This window comes from Berkeleyomyces rouxiae (genome assembly GCF_048999995.1).
Source record: "Berkeleyomyces rouxiae strain 22BRR77 chromosome Unknown BrBRR77_ptg000009l, whole genome shotgun sequence".
NCBI lineage: Eukaryota > Fungi > Ascomycota > Sordariomycetes > Microascales > Ceratocystidaceae > Berkeleyomyces > Berkeleyomyces rouxiae.
In genome coordinates this window covers 584,636-600,117 of record NW_027396499.1, presented here as the reverse complement: position 1 = coordinate 600,117, position 15,482 = coordinate 584,636, and the positions used below count along the sequence as shown (strand labels likewise).

Below are 15,482 nucleotides of genomic sequence, written 5' to 3'. Positions count from 1 at the left end.
TGGGCGAATAGATGAGATGGCTAGGTTTATCAGCAGTTGAATTTACGGGATACTTGTAATGCATGAAATGTTACTCAGCAGCTTACAACAGCAACCAGTCCAACTAACCCCCATTTCCTCAATTCACATGCCCCAAATCTCAGCCAGCCGCTCGCTAGCTGCTTTGCCAACCTTTTTGCGTCCAATCAGGTGACTGAGTTCTTGGAATACCATGTCTTTTTTGGCCGTGTCGGTCGTACAGTTGGCATAAGCTTTTGTAAAGTCATATGGCGTCCGCCACTTCTTCTGGATTTCAATGGCCTTTTCTGCCGTCACACCTCTAGTGTTCATGAGCATTTTGAGGAACACGTCTCGTAGGGTCAGCAAGTCCGACTTGGACGACATGCCAGCAAACACCTCGTAGCTGACATAGAAGCCCTGTGCTGGGTCGGCGGAACGTATTCTCTCGAGCTCTGGCAGGAATGTCTCGGCCGTCAGATTGGCAGATGGCACTACATTGACGCGCTTTTGGCTGTATACCTTGCGCAGTAGCTTCGTCATGCGGGCCAAATAACGCACTGTTTCATCCATGGACCGCGTGCGTTTGAGAAAGTACCCGTTGACGACCTGGAGCGACGCCATGGCCGAGGTGACCGCCTCGCCGTACTTTTGGAAGTATGTCGAGTCGAGCGAGATTTCCTCGACAATGTACACGACGTTCTGCACACCTGAGCGCTGGAGCCGGAACTTTTGTTCCTGGAACCGGCCGTGGCGGATGCTTGTGATGAGATCATCCAGGCGCTTGCGCTCCACTATCCAGTCGAGAATCAGCTCGTCGCCCTCGGCTCCAAGACGCCTCAGGAGCTGCGGGTCCTTGCACTTGGCAATCCACTGCGCATCGCCGAGTTCCAAGCTCCGCACGATGGGCGTGACACCGAGATTGGCAAGCTCATGCTGCATATATGTTCTATCGACAGTGGTTCGGATTTCTCGCACATCCAACACAAGCTCAACTGTGAAAGCATCCGGTGGTATTCTTGCAGGTCGCGTGGGACCAAGAGGCACTACACTAGGTATAGCTGCTGTCTGCGGAATGACCACACTGTCAAGGTCTTCATCTGAGTCGTCTAGAGCAATGACGTCATTTTTCAAGTTCCACGAAGTCAGTTGAGGGACGGTAGTGGCAGATTCCCCAACAATATCCTCGTTAGGCGGGTGTGCCGCGTGTTTGGGTGCAATATCATTATTAGAGTTTTGTACTTCTTCTTCAAAAGCGCTAGCTGCCCTTTGCTTCGCACTCTTGCCCCGCCGACTGGGGCCCTGGGCCTCTTCTGCCGCAGCGGTGGCTGATCTGAGCTTGCGAGCTGTCTCCCAGCCAAGGTCGGTCAGGGCGTACTTGCGCAGTGGACGGCCCCTGTCAGTCACCAGGTCCTTTTCAATGAGCGTCTTGACAGAATTCCAGGCTGTGTAGAACTTTTTGGGGTCGGGCGGGGCTTTGAAAGAGGTGTCGCAGTGAGGCTGGGCCAGTTCAATGACTGTCTGCTTGACCAGTCCCTGTGCTGCACCGGAGTCCTCGCCCATGCTTGAAAGAGCCATGATGATGGCATAGGCGCCCGATCTGTACGCCGGGACGTACGGGCGTTTGGTGGTTTGTCTCTTGGTCTTTGGGGCTTCCACATCCGGCTCATCTTCGCCGGCTGTGTCGGCTCCCAACACCCTCTTGCGGAAAGCTCTTGGCATAGGGAGTCCATTTGCCTGGCAATGCTCCTTGAGCTTTTCCACCAGCCGGCTACACAGCTTGGGGCCAAAGCCGCGCAGCTGCTCGAGCTGGTTGGGATGCTGGAAGGTGATGGGGCAGGCCTTTAATGAGTTGTAGGCATTTCGATAGACGGTGACGCCCTTTGAGTTATGTTCCTGGGCGGTTTCCATCCACTCTTTCACCCAGCCCAGGAGAAGCGGATTCGCGCAGTTAGAATCAGTATTACTCATCGTGGGCAGTCTGGAACACGCGATGGGAAAGAAAGTGCATGGATGGGTGGTGTGAGCTCGGCTGTGGACGATGTTGCCGACGCGCCGGAGTCGCGAAGAACCCAAGGGACGAATTGATCCTAGTCACGAAGTCACGTGAGAGAGCGAGCTGCTTTTCAGACCCTAAGATTGAAGGCCCTGCTATGTAAGGGTCTACACTAGTGGTCTAGGGTCCGCCAACGTCGGTCCGCGTCACACCACCCATTCTGTCTCCCTTTCGACGTTGCCAAGAAAGGGACCCGGCATAATATCAAAGACCCGCTGCGGTAGTACCTAGAACAGCAGGTTTCGGCCTGGCCTGCGTGTCTGGACCGGGGCCGCGGGGTTGAGGTTGGATGTTGACGCAGATGTTTCCGTTTTGGAACCGCTGTGGGAGCACGGCATGAGGGCGAATGGAGTGTACATGCAATGTGTGGATGGGGTTGGCTGTGGTTGTATTTCGTTAGGTGTCTCCCTTCTGGGGGCACGTCGCCCTTTATTGGTGGCTGTATACATACATCTGGGGTTTTGTGTAGCTAGTTACCAAGTAGTTGTGTTGTTTGTCACACCAGCCCTGTCTCGTCTCGTTGACCCCTCTCGCCCTGCCCCACTTTGCCTCGCCCCAGCTTCAGCTCCAGGGCCTGATCCACTGTAATGGGCCCGGCTTCAGAGGCTCCCTTGGCCCTGCCACCGCTGGAAAGCTTGTTGTGTCCGGTGGTGCCCAGTGCTCCAACCACCATAAAGCCGGGCCATTGTTTCTCTTGTTTGGCCAGCTATTAAAGCTAGCTACTGCCAGCTGCCTTTTGCGTTGAGGCTTTCCTCCTCATCCTCCCCGCCTCGCCCTCCCCTCCGCTCCGCTCGTCTCTGTTGTTTATGCCCCCATCGCCGTTTATTCTCGCCCGCCTTTTTCTCTTGTCTATAATCTCCCATCATGTGTCTCTCCGAGAACGACCAGAAGCTCCTTGAAGCTTCCCAGAAGCACCCCGTGGTCTCGCTGGGCGAGGGCCGCCTGTACAAGTACGGCACTGCTGGCTTCCGCATGAAGGCCGATCTCCTGGATGGCGTGTGCTTCAGAGTTGGGCTGCTGGCGTCTCTGCGCAGTCGCAAGCTGGGCAGCCAGGCCATTGGCGTCATGGTCACAGCCAGCCACAACCCCCCGGCCGACAACGGCGTCAAGATTGTTGATCCTTTGGGCGACATGCTGGAGCAGGACTGGGAGGCCTATGCTACCAAGCTGGTCAATGCCCCGTCTGACGAGGCCCTGGTCACGGCCTACAACTCGCTGGCTACCCAGCTCAAGATCAACCTGGACGCGCCCGCCCGCTGCATTGTCGGCCGGGATACTAGACCGTCGGGCTTCAACCTGGTTGTCGCACTCAAGGACGCCTGGGAAGCCACCAACACTGACTCTGCCGACTACAAACAGCTATCTACGCCCCAGTTGCACTACCTGACCCGCTGCATCAACACCGAGGGAACCGCCCGCGCCTACGGCGAAACCTCCGAGGTTGGCTACTACCAGAAGACTGCCGATGCCTTTGTCAAGGCTCTACATGGCAAAAAGGTATCGGGCCAGGTTATTGTCGACTGCGCCAATGGCATTGGCGGCCCCAAGCTGCACGAATTCCTCAAGTATGTGCCGGCCGAGACTGGCCTGGATGTCAAGGTTGTCAACGACGATGTGTTGCGCCCCGAGGTGCTAAATCTCGACGTAAGTAGCGCCTAAAACCCGCGTTCTAATTAGTATCATGCCAGCTAATCCCTTTCTACGCAGTGCGGTGCCGATTTCGTCAAGACCAGACAGCGCGCCCCCCTCTCTCCCCGCCCCGTTCCCGGCGTCCGCGCCTGCTCATTCGATGGAGATGCCGACCGTCTCATGTACTACTACACCTCTCCTACCCAGGGTTTCATCATGCTGGATGGCGACCGCATTGCTACTCTTGCTGCCGCATTCATCGGTGACCTGCTGCGCTCTGCCGGTCTGGAAGGCGACCTGACCATTGGTGTTGTCCAGACCGCCTATGCCAACGGCGCCAGCACCCAGTACATTACCCGCAACCTGAACTTGCCCGTCCTGTGCACCGCCACCGGCGTCAAGCACCTGCACCACGCCGCCCAAAAGTTTGATGTTGGCATCTACTTTGAGGCCAACGGCCACGGCACCGTTCTCTTTAGCAACACCGCCATCGCCGCCTTCACCGAAACCCAGCCGCAGTCGCCGGCGCAAAAGGAAGCGCTGGACATTCTCGCCGCCTGCGCCGAGATGATTAACCAGACGGTTGGCGACGCGCTCTCCGACATGCTCATGGTCGAGGTTGTCCTGGCCCACAAGAACTGGAGCATGGAGGACTGGGCCGTCGTCTACACCGACCTGCCCAACCGCCTGCAGCGCGTCGAGGTGCCCGACAAGGACGCCTTCAAGACCACCGACGCCGAGCGCCGCCTCGTCTCGCCGCCCGGCGCCCAGCCCGGAATCGACGAGGCCGTCAGCAAGTACACCAATGCCCGCTCGTTTGCCCGCGCCAGCGGCACCGAGAATGCCTGCCGCGTGTACGCCGAGGCGGCAACCAACGCCGAGGTCGACGAGCTGGTTAAACGTGTTGTTGCACACATTATTTCCGTGGCCAACCAATAAGTGTAGCTTGGTCAGGAGGAGCAGTGGAAATGACAGAATGACAAGTACGATGCCATGTTTACGTTTATTATAAGCCTCCCCCCCCCCCCCCCCCCCCAAAAAAAAAAAAAAAGATTTAATGCGCCCATGAACTCTTACATTCGACAAAGGACCATGTTTTCGTGTATGTGTGGGTTTTATACGTAGAGTTTTGATTTTACTATTTTACCTTGTTGACATGCGGCCTAGGCACAAGGACAAGACCAATACAGACAAACACCTTTTTTTATGGCAGACATCTTTAGGAACAAACAAGTGAGGAGGAGGAGAAGAAGACATTCGAGAGATGCAAATGAAGTGTAAAGGCAAAGTAGCAGTAGAAGAAGAAACAATTCATAACATAGTCGTCAGATGCGGTCTAGGTCTAAGCTTGAGGACATGCTACGATAGGCACGTGAGCTCGCACATGTGAAATGAGGAAGAGAGATAGAGATGGAGAAGGGGAAAGGGAGGGGTAATCGCAGGGAAAGAAAAAAAGAGGGGATGGGGAAAAGGGTGGTGGGAGTGGTACACAAGATGTAGTAGACAGAACAAATACGTGGCACGGCAGAAATCAAGGAGACCAAAGAAAGAGAAAAGCCTCCTTTGAGGGAGACAGCCGTGCGCTTTAGCACATCTGGTACTCCAGAGTGCCCTGGGCCTTGCGGGTCTCGTCGTCGGTCACCAGCTTGTACTCAATCTTGATGTCGAGATCGCGGTGCTTGCGCTCGTTGGGCTTGACTGAGATGGAGCCCTCGACCTCCTCGCCCTCCTGGACAGTGAGCACGTCGGTCAGGTAGAAGACAGTCTGCTTCCAGTGGGTGTACTTGGTGTGGGGGCCGGTGGAGAAGCGGATGGTCTTGTGGCAGGCGGTGAAGTCAATGTCGAACCAGGCGACCAGGGCGTGGATAAAGTCGTCGCGGCGCGCCGACAGCTTGAAGGGCACGCTGAAGGCGAGGTCGTCGGTCGTGCACTTGTACAGGTCCAGAGTGAGGACGGGCGTGGGGTCGGTGACGACGGCCTTGACCTCGACGGTGTCGACGAGGGGCTCGGACAGGGCAGTGGCCTTGAGGGGGCTGTAGTCGAAGCCGTAGACGTTGTCCCAGACTAAGTGAGGGGGCAGAGGTTAGTTGGGCTGGAGCCATGGAGGGGGGGAGGGGGCAGAACTCACATCCAATCTTCTCGTCCTTGTAATCGCCGTCCTCAATGCCGCCGATGAAGATGGTGGCCTTGTCGGGGAAGATCAGGCCATCGGGCTGCAGGTAGCGGTCGCGGGCGTACAGCACAGTATCCAGCATGGACTCGTACAGCAGGAAGTAGCCCATCCACTCGGAGATGATGATGTCGACCTTGGGGAAGGGCAGCTCAACCTCCTCCATCTTGCCTTGGATCAGGGTGATCTTGTCCGACAGGCCGTTGACCTTGACGATCTCACGGGCCTTGAAGATGATGGAGGACATGTCGACACCAATGACATGCTTGGCGCCAGCCTTAGCGGCGAACCTGGACGAGGGGTTAGTATCGGAGATTCCGGTGCACGCGGCGGCGGGGGAGGGGGATTGCTCGGGGAGCGGCGGGGCCTACATGGACAGAATGGCGGTACCACAGCCAACATCCAGAACGACCTTGTCCTTGAAAATGTGGCGGTTCTGGACGATGGCGTTCATGTAGGAGCGGGTGCGGACATCGTCTTTCTGCGCGGGCCAGAGGCGTCAGTGGTCTGGATCTTGGAATCTTAGGATCTCCAGTCAAAGTCTTGAGCACGTGGGGAGGCTTACCAGCATCTCCTCGTGGATTCCATGATGATCGTAGCTAAGCGCAGGCAGAGAGTCACAAGGTCAGTATATATTTTGTCTGGACTGCTGGGAACAGAGTCTCTCACCTCTTGAAGTAGTGCTGCTCGGAGTGAGCCATGGTCTCCAGGCTCTCCTTCTGCTTGTCGATATCCATTTGGGACATGTTGGGCGATTTTATTTGGCGGGGGAGGGAGGGGTGAGGGGGGGATTAGGCGTCGTAGAGGGAAAAGACAAGGTTTTTATTCAATGTCAGGGAGAGGGACAAAAAAATATCCAAGACAAGACTGTCGAAGGGAGAAAAACAGAAGGGCAGAAGACAGAGTGTGAGAAGAAAGGTAAAGAGAAAAAAGAAAAAAAAAAAGGGAAAAAGGAGTGAGAAAAGAGACGAATGAAGAAAAGAAAAAAAAAAAAAAACTCCACGCGCAAGGCTGAGGAAAAAAAAAGTGCACCCAAGAGGAAGGCGGCAGTTTGATTTCTGGTTGGTAGCCTTGCGTACACACTTAGAGGCAACTACCTGGACTCGCCGTTCGTCACATGCGGGCTAAAAAATCTGCACTTTCCTTGCTCTTGGCGGGCTACTTCGTTACTGCAGCTACGGCGGCCTCTCCAGCGTCTACGGACCGGCCGCCTCGCCTTTATTTTTGGGGCCTGGGCCTGTGCAACGTCAAATTTGGGCTTACCAGATCACATGTGAGTTGAGTGCTCTCTGGGCTGCCACGCATTTGTTTTTTCTTTTAACTTTTTCTCACGGTGTCAGAAAAGTAAACAAAGTCTTAGTATCAACTAACTAGTTAGTAGTCATCTAACTACACTATATAGAAGGGGTTTTGTTCGCGGGGGGGGGGGGGGGGGGGGCGCGTCAGAACTAAACCACATCTTCCGCCAATCAACGGCCCTCGTCTCGTCCCTTTTTTAGATAGTTCATGGAGGCCCCGGACCCACTTGGCGCCGAGTGTTCACCGGGACTTCACCGAGGAAACAAGGGTTATTCGTGACAGGGTTAGTTATCTGTGGCCTGAGCGCCCCCAAAGAATCTTCAAAGCGGAATCACAATCTTCATCACGACTCTTTAATGTGACAATTATGCAATAACTAGTAAACATCAAATTTGGGAGGTATCTAAGTAATTGTTCTTGTCTAATGCCAATCAATGCTCCACGATCGCAGCGTCCCCCCGATCAAACTCTAGCTTGCAGTACCAAGCAATGAATGACTCGACTCTCTAATACGAAATATCAAAGCCTATAACAAAAAAAGAAGGAAGAAAAAAAAAACAATTATGGGAAAAAAATAATTTTGAACACCGGATATGCCAACAACCATGCAGATCATCGCCCGTGACAGGAGATCATACAGAAACAGAAAAGAAAACGGGGAATAGGAAAAGGAAACGAAACAAAAGAGACAGAGTCAAGCACCAAGAGCTGCTTACAGGGCAACCTTCTTCTCGTCAATGGGCGAGACGCTGTGGTTGCGCTGCATGTAGTCGTTGATCTCGGGGCTGAAGCACTTGTCATTGGAGCAGCTGCCGTCCTCCGAGGTGGCGCGCTCCTGCTCAGCCTCAATCCACTCGGCCTTGAGCTCGCTGATCTTCTCCTCGTGGTCGAGCTCGGGGTTGTACGAGTTGCCAACGCCCCGGAAGCGCTCCCACATGGACAGATGCTGCTTGTGGACGGCGATACCGTGGTAGTCGTTCTCACGGCCCTTGAGAATATGAGCCCAGCGGCGCTCCTGCTCCTGCAGATCCAGACCGGTGGTGTCGGGGAGGTACAGCCAAGTCAGGACCATGCCGGCCAGACCGAACCAGGGAACAAAGTAGAACTTGGTCTGGTCATCAATGTAGTTGTACAGGACCGAGGCCAGCAGAGCACCAGCCTTGCCCAAGCAGGCAGAGAAACCGTGAGCCGAGGCGCGGATCTGGGTGGGGAAAACCTCACCAGCCACAAGGAAGGTGACCGAGTTGGGGCCAAACTGGTTGAAGAAGGACGACAGGAAGTACATGACCTGGAACCAGTGAATGTTCTCGGGGCGCTTGTAGTACTCAAAGTTGTAGGCGGGGATGACGAACATGAGGAAGCACATGAAAAAGCCAACCTGCTGCATGTTCTTGCGGCCGTACAGCTTGTTGTCGATCAAGAAGGTAGCCAGGTAGTAACCAACCATGGAGACGGCGACGTTGATGAGCGACCACCACCACTGAGTCAGCAGAGAATCGGGGTTGGAGGAGATGACCTTGATGAAGGCACCCTGGAACAGCTTGTTGCCGTAGAAGAAGACATCGTTGGCGAACCAGGTACCAGCAGTGGCAATGATACGGCCGCCAAAGTGGTTAAAGGTGAAGCGAAGAGCGTTAAGATCGTAGCCAGTGACCTTGGCCTTCTTCTTGGCAAGCTCCAGCTGCTTGGAGGCGTCGGGCATCTTCCAGATACGGTAGTACACGAGCCACAGGGTGCCAATAGCGGGCAGGGCAAAGGACAGACGGAAGGTGACCTGAGCAGCCATCTCGGAGTAGGGGGGGTTGCCGGGGTTGCCAGCGTGGCGGTTAAAGATCAGCAGGAAGACGATCAGTGTCAGCTGGTTGAAGAACTGACCCCAACCCTGCATCAGGAAGGCCATGGTGACACGGCGACCACGGTGCAGGCGGTCCTCGCGAGTCGACATGGTGCCGGCAGCAAGCGCGTTCTCCATGGCAGCGGTGGCAGTGACGGGGTATTCACCACCGACACCAATGCCGTAGAACATCAGGCACAGAGCGTAGCAGATAACCCAGCCCTGGAGGGTGACACCCCACGAGGCAGTAAGCATAACCAAACCGATGAACATGACGACAGCATCCTGGATAAGACCATAGCGGCGACCAATCCAGTCACCCATGACACCGACCAGCATCTGGCCAACCATGATACCGACAATCTCGAGGTAGGTCTATGGAGTATGTTAGCATGGGGATCTGGGTACGGGTTGTGCTGTATTAGCGTAGACTTACCACAGCGGCGATCCAGTTCTGGCTGCAGACACCGGGCTGGCCGTGGCCCCAGCAGTTGGGCCAGACGGCCTTGAAGAGAGGCGACAGGTTACCAATGGAGAACAGAACGTAGCCCTCAAGACCCAGACCAGCACCGGGAAGGATGGCATTGTCAAAGTACCACGAGAAGGGCGACAGGGGATCCTTCTTGATCATCTGGCCCAGCGAGCGCAGCTCACTGGCGGCCTCGGCAGCATCAACCGAAGTGACAAACTTGACGCGCTGGCCAAGGGGCAGGTCGGCCCAGTAGATGCCGTCGGTGGTGTACGAGTCATCGGGGTGGGTGATGGAGGCAAAGACGCGCTTGTCCTCGGCTGTGACGCCGGAAGCGGTGACCGGGGCAATGGCCGAGTTGATTCCCTTCATGTCAGACATGTTGGATATGTGGGGAAGGAGAATTAAGATATATCAGGGGAGGTAAAAGAGAGTATAAATGCTACTACCGGACAGAGGACTATCTCGTAGTAATATAATCGCACACAGCAAGGAGGCGCCGAGTCTGATGAGACAAAGGACCTTTTGGGTGCAGATCTTTTGATTATCCACGCTTCCCTCTCCAAAAGACCTGGATGAGACAAGAGCAGGGTAAACAAAAAGAAGAGGCAGAGAGAAGGGTTGGCAGTGGAACCTGTGAAGAGGATGAGGAGAAGAGCCTGGAATGTGGGAAAACAAGGAGGAGCTCTCGAGGCTTTATAAGAGGGAAGGAGGGTACTCGCCGGACGTAGCAACTACCTGCCCACAAAAAGAGCAGGAGCCGACAAAACAGGCAAGGGAGATGGATGGTGCTCCGACTAAAGTCGAAAAGAAGCAGGAACTTCTTTGAGCGTCCGCAGCTCCCCAGTAGAGCCACGCCCCCCGCTCCCACCCCACCAATCTTCGTCCGGGGTTTTTTTTTTTTGCATGTAACTACGTCTTTCTCTCTCCAGACTTGTCGGAGGCACCTGCGTCCACAATAGGCTACTTCCCTTGTTGCTTCTTCGGATATATCGAGACAGTTAGAGGGGGCAATTGCCACCCAACTCTGAACCATGGGCAACAACTAGCCAGATAGATCGATTAGATTGCAATTTATCAATGTCTCTGTATTGCAGCTTTGGGCCAAGCAAAAGAGCAAAGGTACTCGCAAAGAACAAAGACACCAGTCCGGGACCGACGAGTTGATGGGTCTACCGTCGATACATTTTGTTTTTCTTCTTCTAAGCTTCTTGGCTTTGGTCCGTGAGGCGTGAACTGAAGCGAACAAGACGCACCTACCACGAGCACGTTTTTTTTTTCTCTTCTTTTTTTTGAATTTTTCTTGACTGTAAATCGATCTCCGCTTTACCGTCCTTGTCCTTGTTCTTGTATTCCGGCGGAAAACGAACGGCTAGGTTGTTTTAGTGCTGACGCGGTTCTAGGTGTGGAACGTACCAACCTGTGTCCAGAGTCCAAGCTGTAGACAAGTCACCGAGTTAACAATGCACAAGCGCTATAAGAGTGAAACAGAGGCCGGCCGGGGTCTCTCTCTGTCCCTTTTTTTTCCTACTGCCGTGGGGCAAGAGGGAGAAGACGTAAGACGCGTGAATCTGTAGCTGGCTGTGTTTAAAAATAAAAATTAAAAATTAAAAAAAGACCGAAAGTAGGTTCGACGAATGATAGCTTGCAGACGCACCTCGTTTCCCCAGCCCGAATGGCTTGCCGGGCATGCAATAGTGAGATCATGCTCAGCGATGCTTTGTCTTATTACGCAGAACAGCGCCGGTGGCCGTCCCTGTAGGTGCGTTCACTCACTGTACGACAAGTAGAAAAAGGACATCAGGAAATTCCACAGCTGCAGCTTGCCAACTGCTTATCTCAATCCCCGTCCGACACTCCAGACCCTGCCTCACTCCTTTCAGCGCCGTCCCGGCTGGCAGTTCACTCGTCCTCACACCCGCCGGTGCTTCTTTTTTTTTCCATCATCACAGAGCTCTTGTGCACGTCAAGAGATGTCGTTGAATGCCGCGACTGCCAAGTTCTTGGCATCGTTTGTTGTGGTAGGTGCTCGTGTGCTTTGATTCTTTGTTTTCCCGATTTTCTCTTGTCGGCTGCTGCATCTTTTAATCCTGCTTTTATCGAAGCGAATACATCTTCCCCTGTTGATTGAGGATCGCATCGCTCGAGTTATTGGCGGTTGACATTTCCCGGCTACGTTGGCGCTTTCACCTCCGCTCCAAACCCTCGCACCTTGATCCAATACTCCATTCTCCCCAATGAATTCACCGGCCTGTCTCTGCTCTATTCCAGCTACATCCACGCCCTCCAGCTGGCCGTAGTGCCCTCCGCTTCTGGCTTCTGGATGACCTCGGAGCATGCCCCACCTTTTCCAATCCCAAGCCAGGATGCAGACAATTCTCCCAAACGTGCAACGAGCAAGAAGAAAAAAAAAGTTTAGTTCTCGGGCCAATCAGAGACCTCCATTTCACACGTGTGCCGGCTGCAGGCTGTTTATTTGCTTGCCTGTATGCCTCGATGTTGGAATCCTCCGCTGGACTCGAGCTAGCCCCAAGCTAAACTTGACTGGCCCAAAACGGGAAGGAAGGATTTATGTAAGCAAGCTATTCAGGCTGCAGGTGCACCAGAAGCTTTTTTAATGGGCCTGGCGCAGCCATAAGAGGCAAGAGCCCGACGACTCGAGTCCTGGCCTAACCCTACGATGATTCGCGTCGGGGTTATTCGTTGCCAATTGTCTTCACAAAATGCTGAGATGGACAAAGTGAAGCCATGTCTCGCTATATCTTCAACCCCATCGACTTAGGGACCGGGTCTGGGCCCAATGTAGACCCTCGCAGTGTCCAATCCCCCAATCCCCCCCATTGTATGCTTCTACATTACGTCGTATATCTCAAATGGAGAGACAAAGACGTACGCAACGCAAGGAAGCGTCCAAGGACCCTTTGCCTCATCCCGCATGCAAAGCTCCCAGGGCTTCCGCCGTCCCCAAGAACAAGACGCAGAGAGGGAGAAAACACCTCAAAAATCCCACATGGGACTACGATCCTGCATCCATTGGCCAGCCCACCTTTCGATTTGTCGACTTGAATGCAGAGCTCGGTCCACTCGCCCTGATCGGAACAGAAGAGCAAGCCGCCGCCCAGACACTTCTGATGTGGACGACCAGAAAAAAAGTGGTTGTGCGCTGTTTCTTTTTATCATGGCTTTTTTAGAGTTGCCAAACACTGGCCTCGTGGTAGTAATGCTGCGCTCTCAGTGGCCAGTTTCTCTGGGCTTGAGACTGTCTATTGGCCGTGGCCGACCATGCACGCAACAATAAGCCCGATATGATAGCCCACGAGTACCATTAACTCTCTGTAACTAATGCTTTTGTTTGCTGCCAAGCTCTGCCTGCTATTTGCCACATGAGATAGTCGTCCGTCCAGCTCCACGATGCCACAGGCACTTGTGCTAATAATGCATCAAGAACCAGGGCACACATCGCCTAGATATACAGATATGCAGCCTCCTCGGCTTGGCTTCGTGCCAAGCCCATGACAGGCCAAGCCCATCGTGTAAGCAGCCAAAGATGCATACCAAGTAAGAAAAACAAGCAGGAAAAAGCTTGGCCAGAAGAAGCTTTTTGTTTCCCTGTTCTTGGCCATCTTGGCAGCTCGCTTCTTCGCCTTCGGCACATGCCAAAAAAAAAAAAACATCAACCCCTTGTTACGTCAGCCAATGCAATCTGCCAACGCTATTATCCATGCAGCCAGCACTCATGTTCTTGGCTAGGGTTGCTGGCACGTCAGCGCCGCTGCTTGTTCACTTGTTTGCAAGATCTGCCCTCCTTGATCGAGTCCTTGTAGTTCAAGATCCTCAGATGTCAGCGGATGTGCAGCCGGCACTTGTTGACATATGCACAATGAATAACTCGTGAGCACAAAAGCCGCTGTGCTTTTTTGGCGCCACCACAGAGCGGCCAAAGCTGCAAGAGAGCATCAATCTATGTGCTTATACTTGTAGTTGTGTACGACTATAACCAACCAACTAGCACAAGCATAAAGCCCTCCCGCTATGCTTCTCCGTCTCTCTTCAGCTTCGCAGCAGACCTATTGTGCACGCTTCCGGGGCCCACGTGCCTTTCTGTGCTTTTTAAGTAGTGCGCGTGATCGCAATGTGACAATGCTCGAGCGGCCCAGGATCGCCGACATCTTCATGATGGCAACGGCCGTCAAAGATGTGCATCCGTGATGCATCATTTTGCGTCTCTCCATCCCTTTCCATTACCGGGCTGCCAGTCTCGGGCGAGCCATGGCGTCGATGTGTTTTGCTTTTACATTAGCTCAGGATTTCTTCAGCGTATTTGTGCATGATTATTCCGGTATTTATTCTCTTGCGCTGAATCACCGATACCGAACCGGCTGCCAGTCGCCTTCTTACGGCTCGTCCGGCCGTGAGCTTCACACTTGCACCAGTCATTCAACTCCAACAGTACACATGTTGTCTTTTTGGTCCCTATGCCCGTGCTGATACTCCCTTTAAGAGCTCCAGCCGTGCAGAGAACAGACCGAACTTTAATACAGCAGTCCATACATGGCGGTGCTTGATCTCTATGACATCAAATATGGAACTTGTCATTTGCTGTTCGGATTTAAGGCCTAAAGACTTGCATTTTTGCCCGATACCATGGTCTCCCACCCTATTTCGTGTGACATCACAGGACTAGGTATTTTGGACCAGCGCCTTGGGGGATGACCTGTCGCCATATGCGGGAGCTAGGAATCTGGCTCGCCTCACACTCTCCAAGATACTCCTACTCCTCCTTGTTGACCTCTACATCTTGAATCTCTCGGCTCACTATTTCTAGAGTCTTTTTCGACCAAGCAAACAAAGAATAAAGGCATTGCCAAGCCACTAGAAACAGAGAAGGATGTCCACGAGAATTTCTAGAGAGCCTGGTTTCATTGTCTACATACATAGACATCTCATCCTCTGCCATGATATGAACAAATCAGATGCACACGCCCTCGCCGACAACCCACTCCCTCCACCTCTTCTTCTATACCCATCCATCCATATATCCATCCTCTCTCTTCGTCAGTCTCTCCCACGTTTTCACTTGTACTGCTGATCCTTGTCTGCCAAGCCGCAGCAGCCCTTGACCTTCTCGCCTTCTAGAAAGGCATAGTACAATAGAACCAGTCTTCCATTGTGACACAGGCCAGCTACGGTGCTATACCTGCAGCTTCAACCGGGAGGACTCATGTGTGCGCGTGGTACAAATATTGCATGCAGGAGGAGTTAGCGCCAGCTGCAGGACCGGCACCCGTGATATCTGCCGCGGTATAGCACAGCCTACTCTGCCATGGCTTTGCCATGTAAACAAAGACTGAAAAAATACCGCTTCCGCAGCTCGCGACATTGGTAATCTTGAGGCGCAGAGTACAGGCAGATCCTGAGATGATCTGACAGCATACACTTGCCGTGGTAGCACTGGCGGCGTATTAACTGCCGAATGAAAGTGTACGCCAAGACAGCCGATTACTACATTTTCAGGTGTACCTCTGCATACCTGCACATGTGTCCAGATATCTCTTTTAATAACAGACGTATAGTCACACCCTTTTGTCTATTCGCCCCCATCAACTCATCTGCACCGCACCAGCCCAAAGTAACAAACCTACCACCTACCTACCTGTACACATGTGTAATAGCCAACGCAGGTACCATAATCTGCTCACTCTGAACTAATAAAAGTACCAGTGCGTCTTCCAGAAGAAGAAGAAGAAAAACTTCGACATAAATACACAGACTTGGTCCCTGCGGGCTTTCTTACAATATCCCAAAGTCGAGGACCACGTTCTTCGCTGATTGGCTGAGAGGGGACGTTCTGGGGACCCACTTCTAACGACCTGCTCCCATATCTATTCTTTAATTTATCTTCCAAAATAGGCTATGAGTTTTTCTAAAAGGGTCAGGGGGCATTGTAGGGTTAGATGTACAGTGCGAGAGAAAACAACCCATAAATGTACTGTGTATTCTCAGCACCTAGGGTTAGCTAGGGTACGCC

The 15,482-nt window shown here is 53.3% G+C and overlaps 4 protein-coding genes across 4 annotated transcripts; 1 reads left to right on the top strand and 3 right to left on the bottom strand.

The window, feature by feature from the left end:
• Positions 1–123: 123 nt before the first annotated feature.
• BROUX77_006752 (uncharacterized protein) lies at positions 124–1,968 on the bottom strand (the record flags this gene model as incomplete). The annotated part of the gene is made up of 1 exon (XM_073751771.1): positions 124–1,968. The coding sequence occupies one exon, from the start codon at positions 1,966–1,968 to the stop codon at positions 124–126; it is 1,845 nt and encodes a 614-aa protein (XP_073602899.1).
• Positions 1,969–2,917: 949 nt separating this feature from the next.
• BROUX77_006751 (uncharacterized protein) lies at positions 2,918–4,621 on the top strand (the record flags this gene model as incomplete). The annotated part of the gene is made up of 2 exons (XM_073751770.1): positions 2,918–3,697; positions 3,761–4,621. The coding sequence occupies 2 exons, from the start codon at positions 2,918–2,920 to the stop codon at positions 4,619–4,621; spliced, it is 1,641 nt and encodes a 546-aa protein (XP_073602898.1).
• A 646-nt stretch (positions 4,622–5,267) lies between these two features.
• BROUX77_006750 (uncharacterized protein) lies at positions 5,268–6,598 on the bottom strand (the record flags this gene model as incomplete). The annotated part of the gene is made up of 5 exons (XM_073751769.1): positions 5,268–5,746; positions 5,811–6,142; positions 6,224–6,333; positions 6,418–6,451; positions 6,522–6,598. The coding sequence occupies 5 exons, from the start codon at positions 6,596–6,598 to the stop codon at positions 5,268–5,270; spliced, it is 1,032 nt and encodes a 343-aa protein (XP_073602897.1).
• A 1,265-nt stretch (positions 6,599–7,863) lies between these two features.
• Positions 7,864–9,835, bottom strand: BROUX77_006749 (uncharacterized protein; the record flags this gene model as incomplete). Its single annotated transcript, XM_073751768.1, has 2 exons — positions 7,864–9,360; positions 9,422–9,835. The coding sequence occupies 2 exons, from the start codon at positions 9,833–9,835 to the stop codon at positions 7,864–7,866; spliced, it is 1,911 nt and encodes a 636-aa protein (XP_073602896.1).
• Between the last annotated feature and the right edge of the window lie 5,647 nt (positions 9,836–15,482).